Source organism: Leptidea sinapis, chromosome Z, assembly GCF_905404315.1.
Source record: "Leptidea sinapis chromosome Z, ilLepSina1.1, whole genome shotgun sequence".
Classification (NCBI taxonomy): Eukaryota; Metazoa; Arthropoda; class Insecta; order Lepidoptera; family Pieridae; genus Leptidea; species Leptidea sinapis.
In genome coordinates this window covers 13444173-13462808 of record NC_066312.1, presented here as the reverse complement: position 1 = coordinate 13462808, position 18636 = coordinate 13444173, and the positions used below count along the sequence as shown (strand labels likewise).

The following is an 18636-nucleotide window of genomic DNA, read 5'->3' as shown; positions in this document are numbered from 1 at the left end:
CGCATGCAAAGCTCCGGGTATCGAGGAAGTTTTTCAGCAATGGTGTGGAAATTTACGAATAAATTTAGAATCTTATAGTATCGTCTTATATTTAATTTCAGAAAACACTAATTTAATTAATAAAGACTTGGCGATAAAATGTAGGAAATATTTTGACTATTATGACGTTATAGACGATATAGACAAATCACGTCGTTTTAAAACAATCCCAAAATTTGGAATATGCTACAAATTACGCGACAATAACCTTCGACTGCTATATCTATACATTGCCGGATTTACTCCATTTGTTTAAAATATATTTTTTGATCAATAAGCAGCAATGTATAAGCATTTATTCAGTTCAGGTTACGTATGTTGAATTTAGAACCTTCTTCGTCTTTAAGCACACTTTTGCCGTTCCGCTAACAGACTGCGAATGATATGTCCTTACATGTGTATAGAATGTCGTTGGATATAGTTGTAGCTTGTTTAAAGTGTTTCTGCAGTTAGATATACTAGAATACAACAAACTTACACTATCACTACGTAGTCGCTAGTGGTCTTTAAGTCACCTTTGATGCAACATGTTAAATGCAACAGTATTGCTTTTAGTATCTTCTTATTAAGATTTCTATGGGTATATTAATAATATTCGAGTCAGACCAAAAGCTAAACGCCTACATAATATTAGATGCATAATTCTGATTTAAGTTACTATTTCTATTACATTTACGGTTTTACTTAAAATGTTTGTTTTTGTTATATTTTCATCAGGACAGTCTTTTATATTATGCGGCTTTGCAATTGAGCTCGTCACCTTCGGACATATTAAATTGTAATGGATCATTGGGACAATAATTTCATTAGCTACGGCGCCCTTGATATGTACACAAATAATGCTCACACACTTCTGGTTGCGTGAAGAAAAAGTGCACTGGTAAAGTAATATAGTAGTAGTATAAAGATACTCTCTCAAAAACTAAAGCACGAGATAATGTCAAAGCATTCCAACACGTGCTTTCGGGGTATTTTGAATTGTTTGGCGGTAAGAGCGGAGACAATCTGCAAAAAGTGGTTGTTACCAAGAAAAGAGAGGGCCAGAGACAAAGCTTACTGAAGTGATGCCGAATTGGCAAGTCTTGATATACAGAGCGCCTAGTAAGTAGATAACGGTATATCTATACAAATATTATTAGGCTGAAGATTGTTTAGGTTTTTGTTTGAGCCAGATTAATGAATAGCTGTTCAGGCTATATGGCAGAATTTTGGTTTTGGTAAAGTAAGTCCAAAGAAAAAACTCTCCCGAAGTTCTTTTTCGCGTGCGCTAGTGTGATAGTGATAAACAATGACTTTCGTTACAAATAGACAAATCAAGTTCTACAACAACAAAGCCTAAATAAGGAACATGTCACAAATTACACCATAATAAGCTTCGACTGCTGTATCTATACATTACCGCATTTATTCCAGCTGTTTAAAATATTCTTAGCGAATAATCAGCGATGTAAAACATTTATACAATTTAGGTTACGTGTGTTGAATTTAAAACCCGATTCGACAGGACATTTGACACACTAGGATAAAAGTGTGCTTAGATTGTCTTCAAGCACACTTTTCCCATTCCGCTATCAGACTGCGAATGATATTATGTCCTTATGTGATATACGTTTAAATACAATGTCGATCCTCACTACAATAGGTGGTTCTAACTTCTACGAAAATGCTACATTATTCGCGAGTGAAACGCGGAGCACATCTAGTATTTATAATAGCAAAATACAGATAAAATAAAATGACTCACCAATTCTTGATCGTGTTGGTTTTTCAGATGTTGCTGAATAGCCTGGTGCTGTCTTTGAAATGCTTGCTGTTGCAGTTGGATTTGATGTTGCTGCAGTTGCTGGAGTTGTTGTTGCTGTTGCAGCTGCTGCAACTGATGTTGATGCTGTTGTTGATGTATTATTTGATGTTGTATCTAGGAATAGAATAATTAGTTTCAATAAAATATAGATTAAAAGTATAAGGCTTTTTTGAGGATATATTAAAAAGGCTATATGTTGCAGAAACCTGGTCAAACCTGTCGGGTAATTAGAGTCTTGGAGACTATTTGGTTCAATTACTTAGTTAAGTCATTGAATACAACATTTAACAATCTGTCTGAACGTCATTGAAGCATTAAGTGAATATTGATTATAGTTTTAAGTTTTTTTTGGGGTTTTGTTGGTTAGGATTACGTAAGCTGATTCATTGAAAAAGGAAATAACAGCAAAATATTATTTTGCTATCTGAGATGCAAACGCCATATTTGACTTAGACGTCAATTGTTCGGACATATGTAACATGGGTAGTATACTCTACAGCAATAGTTTGGTGGGTTATTACTCCATGCCAAAACAAAAGAATGACACAATAATGACAAAATTATTAGAGTTAAGCAATATTCTCACATTTACCAAAAGAGGTATAGAAAATGGATGGCCTGCATGTTTTTCCAAAAACCAATATGAAAAAGAATATTTGTTATAATTTGTCCATTTAACTGACAAGTTAAAGTGACGTCCTAAAGGACGTAATAATCGATATCGCTTATCTTGTATGTGATCGATTTAATGGCAGCAGAATATGGTCATATCATCCTTAGGATTCCTCCATATCACTGCCAATACAATGCCAATGAACTTATACGGGCACAAGTAAAAGTGCAAGCTGCAAGAAACAATACAAGCCGTTCACAGCGAATGATATGTTGCAGCAACTCAAAAACGCTTGCACCCACGTGACGGCCGACAACTGAACAAGTGTGGTGGAGAAAACTAAGAGAGTCATAATGTCTGATTGGGACCGCCACATTGCATTTGAAAATTTATACACCACAAGAACATATTATTTATTTACGGCGGTACTCGAACGGTTACCTCAGTTGGTTAGAGCACCAGCACGGAACGCCGGAGGTTGTGGTTTCGAATCCCGCATCGTTCATAAAATATTGTTTTTCAAAATTTTATTTGTACATTATTAGTTTTACAGAAGACTCCTTCCTCATCGGACGAATCTAGTATAAATGATCCTGACGACTCATGTTAATAAAAGGAATTAAACAATTTTATTTGTATGCCTCATACAAAGAAGAAAGTAAATCTTTATACAATGTTTATATTTTAATTTATTGGCTTCAACCTTAAAATGGTTTGTCTTCCTGGTTAATTAACATATTACACCTTATTTACATATTAGCATTTATTTTTACCGATTATTTGTAATCTGTAGCACTATCGTACTGTGGTACATCACTTAGGGGGCGTAACCCGTCCATGAAGCGCAATATTATTTGAATGAAGTTTTCACTTATACGATACGGAACTTGATGGGCGTGAGCTGTTAAAAAACTATTAATAATGGTCAAAGTAGATTAATACTATATTTTACATTCCTATTTTTGTGTCAAATCAAATAAAATGTTTGAATTCATTCAAACATTTTATTTTTATTTGTATAATTCAAGTTCAAATATTTTTATTCAAAATAGGATTCAAAATCCCTAAATAAACGTAAAACTACAACCCATTCAAAAAAGACTGCCTTAGATGAGAAGAACGTAATATATAAAAATTTTGGGTGTTAAAAAAAGTTCGCGATGACGACCAAACAGCCGCGTTCTACTACATCATGACAACGCCTCTTCACACACGACCAACAAAACTAAGCTAACATTTAGCTTCTAAAAAAGTACAACTCGTCACCCATCCTGCACATAGCCCCGGACCTAGCACCCTGTGATTTCTGTATTTTCCCCAAAATCAAAGATTTGCTGAGAGGTTTCACATATATCAATTCCGAAGAGGCAGCGTTCAATCAGCACTTGCAGAAAACATGCCTTCAGATCTGTGGTCCTCCTGTTTCAAAAAATGGTTCGATCGCATGAAATAATGTTTGAAATGTAAAGGAGAATAAATAAAATGTAATTTTGAAACGCAATATTCATTTTTTTAAGTTACGCAAATCTTTTAGTGTGACCTACGTATTACGAAGGTATTTTGAATTTTTGATTTTTAGCTATTTATTAAAACGCACAATTATACCTAGTTGAATTAACATAGGTAGGTACTATTATAGTTGAGAGCTGACGGCGGGCCGTTAGTTTGTGGGGCCCGATTCTAATAATAATTAGGGCCCTGCATAAAAACCTAACCAATTAATTGCCGATATGTTTGGCCTTATAACGGGACAGGTAAAGAACAATTTCGCTTCTCAAAAAGATTTGCCTCGATGCAAATTAATTTGTGCGCAGAGTTTCTACCACATTTATTGGACAAAAAATACATACCGTCAATTACAACACAGCAAAGACAGAAAAATTAAAGCATTGTATATTTTGTCAAAAAGCTTGTATATTTTGTCACAAATTTGACATTTAAGCCTAGAATTAGAGATGAAACAGCCTTGCTACTACTAGTAACTACACCACTAGGTACCGCAGTGGCGCTTTTTTCCTGCCCTAAAGCATTTTTTTCATTTCAAGAAACCAGTGCACGACTGCATTGGAATGGGCCGGGTGATTCACTAACCATCAGGTAAACGTCTTGTTTGTATCGTGACTTTATGTTTAGCGTTGACTTTTACGAATTCACTATGGAACGCGCAAGCGCCATGGTCCTAATATTATCACTACAAACATTAGTTATGAACGTAATCTAGATGGCGCTCATTTCAAAAATGTGTATCTAGCATCTTAAATGATGTTAAATTTATTTTTCATAGGCTACAATTAAGAGTTTATGGTTATAAAATATAAAACATAATTAAAGTATATGCATGTTCATTCATATGCATTGACACAAACAACATTAAAGACAATAAGGGTTTGATAACCTCTCAAATAGCACTATAAAAATGAAATATTTTGATATTTTACACAAAGTTTTAACTACTAAATATATAATTTTATATAACAGTTATTCTCACCTGTATCTTATCATCATCTTCTTTTTGATTTCTATATCTGTAGTCCTCTGATTGTGTATGATTATCAGGTTCAGTTTTAGGTTGTTTGAGTTCAGGCCTTCTAATTGAATTGTTTTGCTTGTCTAAAGCGAGTAGAGTATTGGCAGCCTCGTATTTATCCTCAGTTGTTATTCCAGCTTTTTGGGCTAGAGTTTCCAAGTATTGCAATGGTCGTTTAGCCGGCTTTGCTGCAACTTTAGCCTTATCCACTGGCCCACTACCAGGAGATGATTTTGGTGCAGTTCTTGTTATGGTTATGCTATTCTTAGTACCATCATCTTTTTTGTCATTTTTTGGTTCAAGAGTGAAATAATTCTTAGGATAATTATTGTCTTTATCCTTTTCACAATTCAAATTACTGTTTTCAATCAAAGTGATGGTGGTAGAGTTTGTGACTTTTATTGCTTTGTCTTTAGGGTCTTCTTTTGTTTGAATGGATGATGCAGCACTATGTGGGGGTGAAAGAAGCTGAGTTGGAACATGTTGGTTGACTAAATTTGAATTTGGCACATCTGGTGGGTGTACTAGCTTCTCTGCAGGTTTTGGTATTTGTTGTTGAAAGCTAGGGCTTTGCGGTCGTTCTTTATCTTGATCCTTTTTCTTCTGGATATTATCTAATATCTCAGATCTATAAAAAGAAAAAATATAATATATATAAACTATATTTTACGTTCCTTAGATAATGAAAACAAAATATGTATATATAATATTTTATTTTTGTTGCCTCTAATAATAGTCTGCTGAATCAAATTCTAATAATTAACAGCAATCATTATAAAAGAAATTATTTTTCTATCACTTTCAAAGTATGTAAAATTTTACTTAGTATGAACCCTATAATTAGGTCCTTTTACCACCAAAATGACCTAATATAAATAAGTTTATACAATAGCAATTATCAAAATTGAGATACATTTTTGAAAACTAATTTTCTTCTTCTTCTTTAAAGAGGTGTTGCACTATCTAGCATAAGATAATATGATCACTGAATTTTTAGAGATTTGAAGGAAATAACCGAATTTTCATGGTAACAATAAATTAAATACATATTATCTACTTACCTACATAATACAATTAATGTAATATACATATTATATTATGTCTATACTATGTGTATATTAAATGACAAAGAAATGTACTGATACCTTGGTGTGCCCTGTCATATTAAAATATTACTCTAATAGTTTTTTTTTTTATATTTACACTTCAAAACAATACATATTTAGTTTTATCAATTTAATAAAATATTTTGTTTCTTCAAATCAAGTTTAAATTAACCTACATAACATTTCCATTATTTTTCCTTTACCTTACAAAATCATTGCACAGTGTATCTATATAAAATATAAATTAATATAATTATATTATGATGATTGACATTTTATATGTTCATTTGCACAATATGTGTGAGTAGTTCTAGTGTAGAGTTACCAACTGTACATACTCTGTACAGTATTGTACTCTATTTTAGGTATATCTCTAACTTATCTACAAATTTGATAAATAAGAGTGATAGAAGAAGAAGAAGAAGAAGAAAGAGAGAGAGAGAGATTCTATAAATAAGAGTGCAGTAAAAATACTCCTTTTAAATTAAATGTATTGAAAGCACATACCACCCATACTCATAAACATAGCACAAAATGATATTTACTGAACAGGACATGCATGTTGTAGGTATCCAAAAAACACAATACTCAGGCATTTCTAAAAACAGCCACTATCACTCAGGTCAAAATATAGTGTGACATGTTGTTGGAGCCAAAACGTTTTTATTTTTTTTATACATGTTAACATGATACTCTTTTTTATTTACATATCCCCTCTGAAAACATAAAAACCCAATTTCTTCCAGAGAAAGTTAGTAGCCCTTCTCTATTGTGCTAATTTGTTACACATACACTTATTTTGAGGTCTTTAAAAACACATAGTAATATTACTATATTATAAAATTTTGTAAATTATTTCAGAGAAATACCTGTATAAGAGCAATTTAACATTTAAGTAGGTAAGTATATGCAACTTCAGAGTTTAAGACTGCTCTGGCATTAAATCTCAAATAGATTAGCGGACTCAGCTTGTTGCGACCACTTTTTATCAATTAAATAGGTACCTACCTGTAGTTATCATCCATCATTGACATGCTTTTTGATAATTTTTAAATATAAAGGAACACATTAATATCTTTCTTCACAGCAGCATTATGTATTACGCTTTTTACTATTGGGTACATATACCTATATATATGCATATAAATGCAGTTTAATACGTAGGGGATTCGATATTCATTGTAGATAGGTACCAAACAAATGAATTATTTATATCGTAAATAAAACTACGAAGCAAAAGATGCCGAGACAATGTCATATGCATCTAATTTATGTTCAATATTATCATTATTCTGAGGTTCACTAAATTTATATATTATTCACCACTACTAGAAACTACTAGTGTAGTAGTCAGATCGAGTCAGATATATATAGTCTGTGATGTTTCTATACGCGATATACATCTGTTTACGTAGGTACATAGCTGTTTGGTCTGTGGAATTCCAATACAAGACGAAAAACTAAGATTTAACCTGCATTACTAAATTTGTATCAAATTAACTTAAAAGGGGTAACACCCCTTATAGCCTCATCATTCATCATATTGAAAAACCATTAAATTCTATTAATTTTTAAGTTGAGATGGGTGAGATGATGGTTTCTTATATAAATATAATGCTGTAGGTGATTGAAAAATGGAAAAAAAAGAAGAAGCAAACATATAATAATTTGTTGATGTCAACGCCATGTAAATAAGCTCATTGTATCGTTATGTACAAATAAAATGATTTAAATGACGTTGACATACATTAATTATTGAATCATTGCAGGTAGTGGCAAATAATATATAATAGTACAAGTAGTAGTGGACTAATTATATTAATGGTGATATGTCTTAGTGAATTAGTGTAAATCTTAGGTGTGAATAGATAAAATAAACGGCGCAACTAATTTTGATACTTGTTAATTATAAAAGTAACAGTTGAAGATTTAGAAACAAAATTTAATGGAATATAATAATTAATTATATCATGCTTCAATACAGGTAACATGCAAATAAGTTCCACGCTTTACGCTAACGACTATTCAGTATTTCGCCATATACTGGCTATTATGATATTCAATGACTAACTTAGATACTTCATACTATTTACAAAATGTTGGTTATTTATCAAAAGCTACACGTTCATAATATAAGAATCGTAGATAATAAGTCATCCAGTTTTTAATTATACTCACCAATGTTATAAATAGAGGGTTATGCACATATTATTTAAGGGGAAAGAAAACCTAAATAAAAACGGATCGTCTGGCATTATTTTGTAAGGGGAAGCAAAAAATAATGGAAATGTGCAAAAGAAAAGGCGTTATACGATCGCGTGCGGAATGAAAGAGATAACTATAAGGCGCAATGGTCCCCTTGCCGACTCCCGTGGACGAGCGAACCGGTTCTGCATGTGTGCAGACAGTCGGAACCCCCTCCCCTCGCGGCCCGACCCTTGGGTGCGAAAGCCTCACATTGTCAGCATTTCTTCAAAGCGTTGTAATAGTAATAATTATTAATACACCCTCCAATTAATGATAGTACATAATATATAAGAACTATCTATTGTAATGTGCACAAGTATGTATTTACTTAGTTCTAAGACACAATACGTAAATACTTTAAAATCAGTCCACACGCGATACGCTTAGCCACTCCGTTTGCAGTATAAAAGTAAAATAATAACATAAAATACCTTTTGGTGTAAAAACCATAAGAACAACGTTCCATCGTTTCAAAATAAAGGGTTAACTGAAACGTAAGCGCCGATCCATACGGCAATTAATAAAGAAAAAACAAATAAAAAACTTAAGGATCGAGACATTCGCACGGGTGAAAGTAAACACAACACTTATTATCGACGAAAACCGACATACAAACACACTTTATCTACAGACCGATGCTTATTTTATTAGCCACAATAACGTTCGCTTAGAATGGCGAAACACGACTAGCGGCTACCTAAATGTGCGCGCGCTGCTAGTGCTACCACCGTCTCTCAACACCCACCCCTCACCCCGCATAATCCAATGCTCCGTCTCTCGCCTATCGCCAATGATACGCCCGCTGTGCAATGCCGAGATTTCATTGGTGGATACATTTTATGACCATTCCACAAACAAAACCGGTTGCTACGATGTAAAAACAGCATAAAGGGCGCGAGGATCAAAATTAGTTTCGACTTATTATTATTACCAGTCATGCTATCCTGCTCTTTCATAAGATGATAATGATATAATATTATGTACCTTATATTTAGGTAATTAAGTATTACGAGTAACATTATATTGTGTATAATGAAATATTTACTTTTTATTTACTTAGGACAAGTTATTTACGTTTTATACAATAAAATAACTCATTAAGTATCTCTCACAGCACTCATCTGAAACCGTGAAATATCTAATACCTCAAATAAGTTAAGAAGACCAAAATGTGGTACCGTATATTATTTAACTACTCGTCTTAGATCTTAATTCTTTATTGTTACAAAATAGCGTATTTATGAAAAAACACCATGAGCAATGCCATCTTACGGTCTGGGTAAGAACAACTATCGCCGAACGTAAAAATATGTTAGCTAGGTTACCCGTCGATCAAACTACAAAAGCTACAAACATTGCAATCATTTCTTCTGACGTACGCGTTATTGCGCGCCATCTATCGTGATGTTGGAAACTTAAGCTACGTTACTTTGAAGCGCAGAGTAGGCATAGAATGGTAAATTTTAGTTTTGTTTGAATATCATGTGGCCCAGAGTGAATATCAGCTAATACAGGCAAAGGGCAAATTTTGTGGATATAATAATATTCATTATATTTTATGATAGTGCAACGTTTTAATTAACGTGCCAATGACAAGAAGAAAATTATAAGGCGATTCTATAGGAATCAAGAGACAAACTTATATAAAAATAGATACATGTAGATACTTAGCTTGAAAAAGAATAAATTTCCCAAAATCATTGGTTACATAATCGATATTTTTTTATGGATGAGAAGGACAATCGTTATTTTAAAATAGGGTAGGTATTGTACTCTTTTTCACGTATCCGTACGTACCTACCTACTCTTTAATCTAATCTAATAAATAGAGTATTTGAACGTAGTAGTTTAATTCTCTTTGGTTTCAGTACATGACTTATCAATCACGTCAAAAAGTATGATGTATATTGTAGATATTGGGATAAGTTCTTGGAGGAAAATACCATACTAAAACTGTACCTTTTCGGCCCTCTCTGGAATTACCTTACTACTTCCAGAAAAAGATGACAACCCTGTTACCGAAGTGATAACCGCCTCCGACAGTTCTAAACTCTCTTGCTACACCATAGATAAGATATTAAGTAGGTGTAGGTATATTGATAAGCAGAAAAACACACAAACAGTAAAACCGATACAGCAACGTAGGTATCGTCTAGTCATTAGCAGATTTGCCTTTTCAAAATATACCCGCGTCAAAGTATAAGGCAATAACAAAAAATGGTTACATAAACAAATGTTTATTCGATATAGTCACTAAAAACTTAACCAGGCTATTTTATCACCAACAAGAACAGATCTTAAATATTGTTATTCTAGCACAGAAACCATAGAGTAGAGTCTGTTACTATGGTAACAGAGAATAAAGGGTAGTATACAATGACGTTCTATACATATGGACACATCATTCGCAGTCTGATAACGTCGTGTGTCAACTGTGTGTCAACCAAGAAGCCTAAGTGTGCTATAAAAAGTGCTTAAATAATACATTAATAACTCAAAAAAAGATGGTGTGACTTATCATCAGCAAGATTATTTTATAAGATTGATATGCAAAAAGCGGAAGTAATTGATTAAATCGAATATTTTTTCATTAAATATGGTACAATATTATTTAACAGTCCCAACACAAGACCCGCTTGTCAGAATGGGACAGATGAAAGGATACAATCAGAAATGTATAGACATAGCAGTCGAAGGTTATTATGGTGTCATTTGTGGCATGTGCCATATTTCGGCTTTGATTTTGTATGAGGTACATTGATAGATATTGACGAATAGAACGTCATTGGTAGTATAAATGCAAACACCATACACAAGAGATCACTTACGAAGGCTGAGATCTATAGAGCCTACTAAGACTTTGCTCATACATTACTTACGTAAAACTTGGCTGAGTGTGATGAAACGCTAACTTGACTTTTGCATTGGGCTGTCTTAGCTTAGGTTAAACTCAACATAATTTCAGGTGTCAAGTGACTATAAAAACGAAATATAAGATTATGCTTAGCTCACACTCATCTTTGTTTTATACTTAAGTTATTAAGTTTTAAGACCTAATGAATTTTAATGACCTATTTTATCGAACCGTTTGGAACCTCTACAAATTAGGTACAAACATACCTACATGATATTTTCGAAAATATGCGGGCTGAATGCTTACCGTAAGAATGCAAACTTTTTCTTTTCTCAAAAAATCTAAACAAACGCCTCTCACCACGGTACCCCCGATTCGATTCCCGCCACGATGATACGCATAAATAATTGTGGTTTTCGAATTCATATAATATATGTATATACATAAGTTTATTCGACGTATTAAAAGGTCGACAAACCTCTTACGAATCCTAAGGTGGTAGATGAGAGTATGGGCTGCGGAGATTACACACCATCAGAATACCGGTATATCTATGGGCGTTTGCGCACCTCTTTCATAAACGAAAATAATCCTATCTCTGCGAACTCCATATACTATGATATTTGTTAGTATACAATCAATATTATGTGCTTAGTTTTGGTCATTGAAATCAATGACATTCTCATAGACAAATCACGTCGTATCAAAAAAAGCGGCCAAGTGCGGGTCGGACTCACCCATGAAGCAAGGAACATTTTTATAAAAGTTATTTAGAAAGGACAATAATATTTAATTATTTAATTGGAAAAAGCAAGAAATCGTTGCTCAAAATCATCCAGCGCAAATGAGCTCTCATCGTATAAATGATGAGATTAATCGTATAAATTGAATATTAAATCATGCATCATACATATACATCGTATATTTTTTTAGTTATCGTTCTCTTATTTTAGAAGGGGGGAGAGGGGACACACATTTTACCACTTTGGAAGTGTCTCTCGCGCAACTATTCAGTTAAGAAAAAAATTATATTAAAAACCATTAAAAGAATACATTTCGGTGTTACCCCCAAAATGTATTCTTTTTTTTTTCTATTTTTTTGTGAAAATGAAATTCAGTGCACAGAATACATCTACTTACCAAGTTTCGACAGTGCATTTCTTATAGTTTTAGAAAAAACTGGCTGTAAAATACACGGACAGACAGACAGACAGACATGAAGAATCCGCTCCGTTTTTGCCATTTTGGCTACGGAACCCTAATAAAGCCGATATATGGAACATGCCACAAATTACACCTTAATAAGATTCGACTGCTATATCTATAATACATTGCCGCATTCATTCCAGCTGTTTAGCATATTCTTAGTTAATAAGCGGCAATGTAAAACATTTATTCAGTGTAGGTTACGTATGTTGAACTTAGAACCCGATTCGGACAGTGACACTTGACACACGACTAAGGAGGTGCTTACATAAACATCGTCGTTAAGCACACTTTTGCCGTTCCGTTATCAGACTGTGAATACAACGTCATTTATTGAAATAGATACTCAATCCTTATATTTTGTAAGATAAACAACAGATAATACAATAGAAATTCATAAAAGACAAACAGAAAGTGCTACAACTATATATATATTGTCTGGTACCCATAGTGCAGCTATATCTAGTTTGGCACTAAATAGTTTGTGGGCAAAATTAAACAGGTAAGTACTACCTAAGTATCACCGTTTATAAGACCTTACCCCTTTATAACATTAGCAATAGATTAGTATATACTCTCACTTATCATTCCTGCAGCACATCACTAGATGCATAGTATAGATCTAAAAGCTATCCCAATTACTGACTAAATTTTTGTTTCAGTTTTTTTTGTAAAATATTTTGATGTTTAGTAGGTATTGTTTAATATGTCCATGGGCAGCTTTTTGCACTAATTTTGTAATGAAAATTAATTTTTAATGAATCATTGATACGTAATGAATTTCTGCCGGATTGCTATTAAAATTTGGCCGCCATCACCGGTAATTAATGAGATTTTCAGTAGCAATATTATTTTCATCTGGTAATATCGATATCGCATGATAATCGCGTATTTCATGGCGTGATATTTGCTTGTAAAACTAGCAAGGCGTTATCTTTACATTATTCTGTTTAATTTATTCCTTTTTTTACTCTTTATTTCTTAACTGTTCGTGTAGGTACTTACTTCAGGAACACAAAATTATCTCTGGACCTCGCAGGATCGTGAAGCCCCTCTCTCACTAGTTCATATAAGAATCTAATAATGATTGAAGCTTCTAAACAGAGTGGATATGGATATTCCAGAAACCGTTTCAACACGTACTTCGGGTTCAATTGTATTGTTATCTTGGTAATGATATTACCAGTTACGCATTGCGACGCGATTAAGATGGACATATAGCGTTCATTTAACAGCGTTCATACAAGACCTGCCCCAAGAAGTTTTTTATAGAAAAGGAAGACAAAATCGTACCCAGGGCCGTGTATTGGTTTTCTAACAAAGTAGGCACTGTAGATTTAACTAGTCTTAGTTGTACTTTAGTCCGATAGAGCTAGGTTTTGAGCGATAAAATATTTGAGGTTAAAATTTTGTTAATCGCATAAAGGTACTTTCCGAATCATTTGCTCAACTTTATACTGATTTCTCATTTTATCTAAATTGCCTACTACGCGTAAATTTGTAATAAACTTTTTTTTTATATTCACTATGATACTCATATTTTTGTTTTTACTGACATCTAGCGTAAAGGACACATACTGCAATGACTTCGTGTCTATAATGTATAGTTTAGTGTGGTTTATACATTTGTTTAGGTCCTTAACTAGGTAGGTACCTACTGCCTAATCTCCGATATGTACAAGCTCCTAATAACACTTAAACGTAAGGATCCTCGCGATCCACTCGAGGATACACAAGTTAAACTGGAGGATATACAAGAGCATTGCTGACTTAATAAGAAAGATAGTTAAGATTATAAGTTAGGAATTGTCACTAGTTTCGGCTTAGGCAAAAAACTAACGAACCTTGGGCGTAGATTTTTTTTTATGGAATAGTAGGACAAACGAGCGTACGGGTCACCTGGTGTTAAGTGATCACCGCCGCCCACATTGTCTTGCAACACCAGAGGAATCACAATAGCGTTGCCGGCCTTTAAGATTCGGTATCTCTGCGTTTGTGTATTTATTTACAAATATTAATTGTTAAAACAAATGTAAACATGTTTCTTTATTACAGCAGTACAGCAGTAGCAGTATTATACGATACGATCTTCTAGCATAGGTACAGCACATGGTCTGCATCGCATCTCGTGACCCCTGGTTTTATAAAACTACCTATCACGTGAGTATCTTGCCCGTTTGTCTTATAAGTATATTTTATGTTAAACTGTCTGTAAATATATAGTCCTCTTATCAAACATTAAATTTTACTGTGAAAATAGGTTTTATTTAATTCGTAGTGTTTAAAATTATTTGTACCATCCTCAAATTTGCCGTTGCCATATAGGGCCTATAGAAAGTTAACAATGAAACACATAACCTATAGAAAGTTTCAAAGTCGAGTAATCTCGGTCAATGTTCCGATATATTTCACTAGCACAGGCTAGATATCCCTGGCTAGGTAGGAAGGGTGAGGTGCAGCGCGGGGTGCGAAACTGATGTCGAGGGTGCGAGGGACCCTTCGCCGCCCGCGATCGATTCAGCTGTTTCACCGACCCCAGACCTGGGATACAACATTAAAACACCTTATTTCGTGTTTTAAGAACGGTGCATTTTCTCCTAAAAATAACTAATATCGACGCTTAGATAAGACACAATATGTGTTATTAATAAACGTGAAGAAAAGTTATTCCAAATTTAAATTTTTTTGTCAGAGAAAGGGAGAAGTAATTTTAAACTAAGAGTTACTTTACATTGATTTTATTAATAAGACACTTGGTGTGCACATAGAAATTAATAGTTTAATGAATGTGTCTGTCTTAAAGTTGAACAATCGAAATGCCGGTTCATTGTGTCAAACTTTATTATTTGTTTAACACTGCGTAAAATATCGCATTTATACTTACAGTTCAGTTGTTTTTGGCTTTGAATCGTTCAGACAGATCTTTTATTCTAAGAAATAACTCGCAGAGTATAAAACAAGACTCGATTATAAAAAAAACTATGCAGATAAAACAATTTAAACCTTACGTCCCCAGTTAGGATCAAGATTCACCATGGAAAAACTTTTATAGCAGAATTAATTTAGATAGACCCGCCCCTATATACCTACATAGGTAGTTCATATCAATAAATTCAAGTCAACTCCGGCAATAGCAAGTTCTTATTACCTACTACTCTTACATACTCTTACTTAAGATATCGAGTTGGTTGCACTTCTCTCTTTATTTAATAAAATTGTAATTTCAGTGTCCCTTATTATTATTATCCCAATCACATTAATGCTGCTTACACCAGTATATAGGCATGTCATATTGTACTATCCTTATGTAGGTACTTATAATTGTATAACATGATGAATAAAATAATAATAACAATATGAAAAATAATAACTACTTTAGTTACTTTAGTACTTATTTTCTGTTAGACAAAATAACTCACGATATTAAACCCAATTTTTACTAGCCGGAAGGTTCGTTTTTAATTAACAAGTATTTTAACCAGAATCAATATAAAATGGCGTCGTTTATCACTTTTTCTCACTCGCACGCTGTGCTGTCTCTACTCAGAGGCGCGGCTGTTGTACTTCGTGCATCAAAATAAGTATTTTAGTACTAAATTAATGTCATAAAAACCGTAGGCCAATCGAAGAACGTAACCGCAGACGAATGCTAGTATGTATTACTCAAACTCTACTGCAATTGCAAGTAATATATGTCGCCATTTAGATCCTTTTATCTTTTTTTATGGAAGTGAATATTCACCTGATCTTAAATGAACACCGCCGCCAGATTTCCTTGCAGCACCAGAGGAATTACAGGAGCGTTGCCGACGTTTTAGAAATGAATATTTATTATTTATGTATTTGTCTATTTTCTACTCTGACTAGATTTATGTTTACCTACTTACACACTTACAATACACGTGCCAACAAGGATAACCTCTCTAACAGAGATACAGCAAGATAAAAAATAACGGATTGCACTCCGGGAGTGCCGACAGAAGTAAAAACTTATTTTGGCGCGTTAGACATTTTTAGATTGGTTCTTAGGGTTATTGGGTTATGAATTGCATTTTATTTATTAATTGTATTTTATTAATGATTAGAAACTTTAAAATACATTTAATATTCTTTTATGAATCATCGTTAACAATTTCGACAAATCTTCTATCATCATCATTAATATTATTACAATCTAAAATAGAAACTATAGGTTCATGGTAACTAAAATAGGAAATAAAAAATTATGATTCGAATAGGTAATATATAATAATAATATATCTATATTTTATTTAGCTAGACGCGTTCGCGGTCTGTTATATGTACCTACACACTATAGCTGCGTCTCGTAACGGTGTCGCGTGTCCAGGGATTTTATCTCATCTAAAAATATACGTAGAAGAATATTCACTTCAAAAATATCGCTACTACGCTCTATATAGATCTCAGCCTCAGACTTTGATCAGACTTAACTTACGTAAAACTTAGCTGAGTGTGCGCTTAGCATAATCTTTGATTTCGTTCAGAAAGTCATTTGACAGCTGATATTATACTGAGCTTAAGCTAAAATAGTTAAATGCAAAAGACAAGATCGCGTTTTATCACACAAAGTCTAAGTAGGTGCGCTCTCTAGATCTTAGCCTAATATCTCAACCAAACACTTCACTGAGCCCCGTCCGTCCGCCTTGTATATCAGCAGGCTATAATCTAATAGTGATGAAGTACCATTGACCTGTATTAATACTGGACGGGTTATCTCATAATATGTTTGACAGCAAATTTTTTGTGCCTATTTGAAGCGCCACTCGCGAGCGTCCAGAGAACTAATTTTGACGTGGCTGCAAAGGAACGTACAATACTCGAAAGTATTTTTGCATTATGAATTAATTTCGTTCGTTTTCCGTGCTATTTATACTTCACGAGTCAACGTAATAAAGTGCACATTTTTTTTGTAAATCGTTTCCCACCATCTATCGATGTTTGCTGAGGTTGTCATCACTAGTTTTAGTACCGCAGACTCTCGCTACATGGCCAACAGCGTCAAAATGGCGAATATCAAACAAAAGCACTTTGACAGCCGCCAGTCCAGTGGTATAATTGTAGAGGTCATTGTGAAGTACACACAAGTCTAGCGAAACTCTCCAAGAAAAACGTGATTCACTCGATTGTGTGAAACCAGCAGTCATTGACAGATTGACAGATGACGGCTAGATAATCTTGTAAAAAACAGAGAAAGCCAATATCAACTACGTTTTAAAAAACTGTTCGCTTTCAAACTTGCCGGGTTATACTTCGTCGCCTATCGCCATACTGTAATTACTACCATTTCAAACCTATGTGATTTGGCACTGTACGTTTCATACTAAACTAAATTTTAATTTTTACTCAGGCAGTCCCGCCCCTTATTACGTAGTATCTACATCCTCCGTTATAATTTATACCACGCGTGCGAGGGCCACCTGCTATTGACCGGTTTTGTAGGTTACGCTGTCATACAGGATCCACCTACAGGTATATTTATGGTATATCTTAAACAGTTAAAATAATATAATTTGTCTTTTATTGTTAGTTAGTTACACAAATTATCTTGCTGAAAACTAGGCATATCCTGAGTAATGGGTTGTTAGACAACGATATATTTAACACGATATACTTACTTAAACATACATAAGTACAAATAAACATCCATGACTCGGAAACAAACACCCATATTCATCTGTGATATTCATCATTTAATTGTTTAATCTACCGGAATCTCTAGCTTAACAGGCAGTCACTAACCACTCGGCTATTTATATGTCGTCTAATTAAATCAAAAGCATGGAGTGTCTGTTAATTCATAATTAGTGTTTGTTACATTCCAACCGCTTCACAAACAATAAATATATACAAAACATAGTCACGGACGCACGCTCGTCAAAATATAAATTTCAACTCTTTCAGGTAATCTGCTTCCTTTTTCCATTTACGTCACGCAAATTCGACACCTTTAGGTTGACTGGTCAACTATAGTCCGACAACTTGGTGCGCGACCGTCCCACTGTGTAACAGACGGTGGCGGGGACGGGGTACTGAAGATGTCAGCGGGTAGCGGGTGGTGTTGCGGGGAAGGACATCGCGTGAAACTGCCGTAACCCGCTACCCGCCTACATGCTTAGTACTCGCGACGTCGCCACCGTCTGTTGACTTGAATAAGATTCATATTGTCTCAAGTTTGCGCACTCACCCTTAGTAATCTTATTGTATCACCTATTGTTGTTT

General features: G+C 34.0%; 1 protein-coding gene across 3 annotated transcripts in view; it reads right to left on the bottom strand.

Moving 5' to 3' along the window:
- The window catches only part of LOC126978545 (polyhomeotic-proximal chromatin protein-like), a 69800-nt gene extending 60777 nt beyond the window's left edge, over nt 1–9023 (bottom strand). For all 3 annotated transcript variants that reach the window (XM_050827470.1, XM_050827471.1, XM_050827473.1), the window contains exons 1-3: nt 8768–9023; nt 4945–5611; nt 1784–1957 (exon numbers count right to left, since the gene is read on the bottom strand). In XM_050827470.1, the coding sequence (XP_050683427.1) occupies nt 1784–1957; nt 4945–5611; nt 8768–8802 (876 nt within the window). In that variant the 5' untranslated portion in view covers nt 8803–9023. The remainder of the gene's footprint in view (nt 1–1783; nt 1958–4944; nt 5612–8767) is intronic.
- Nucleotides 9024–18636: the final 9613 nt, after the last annotated feature.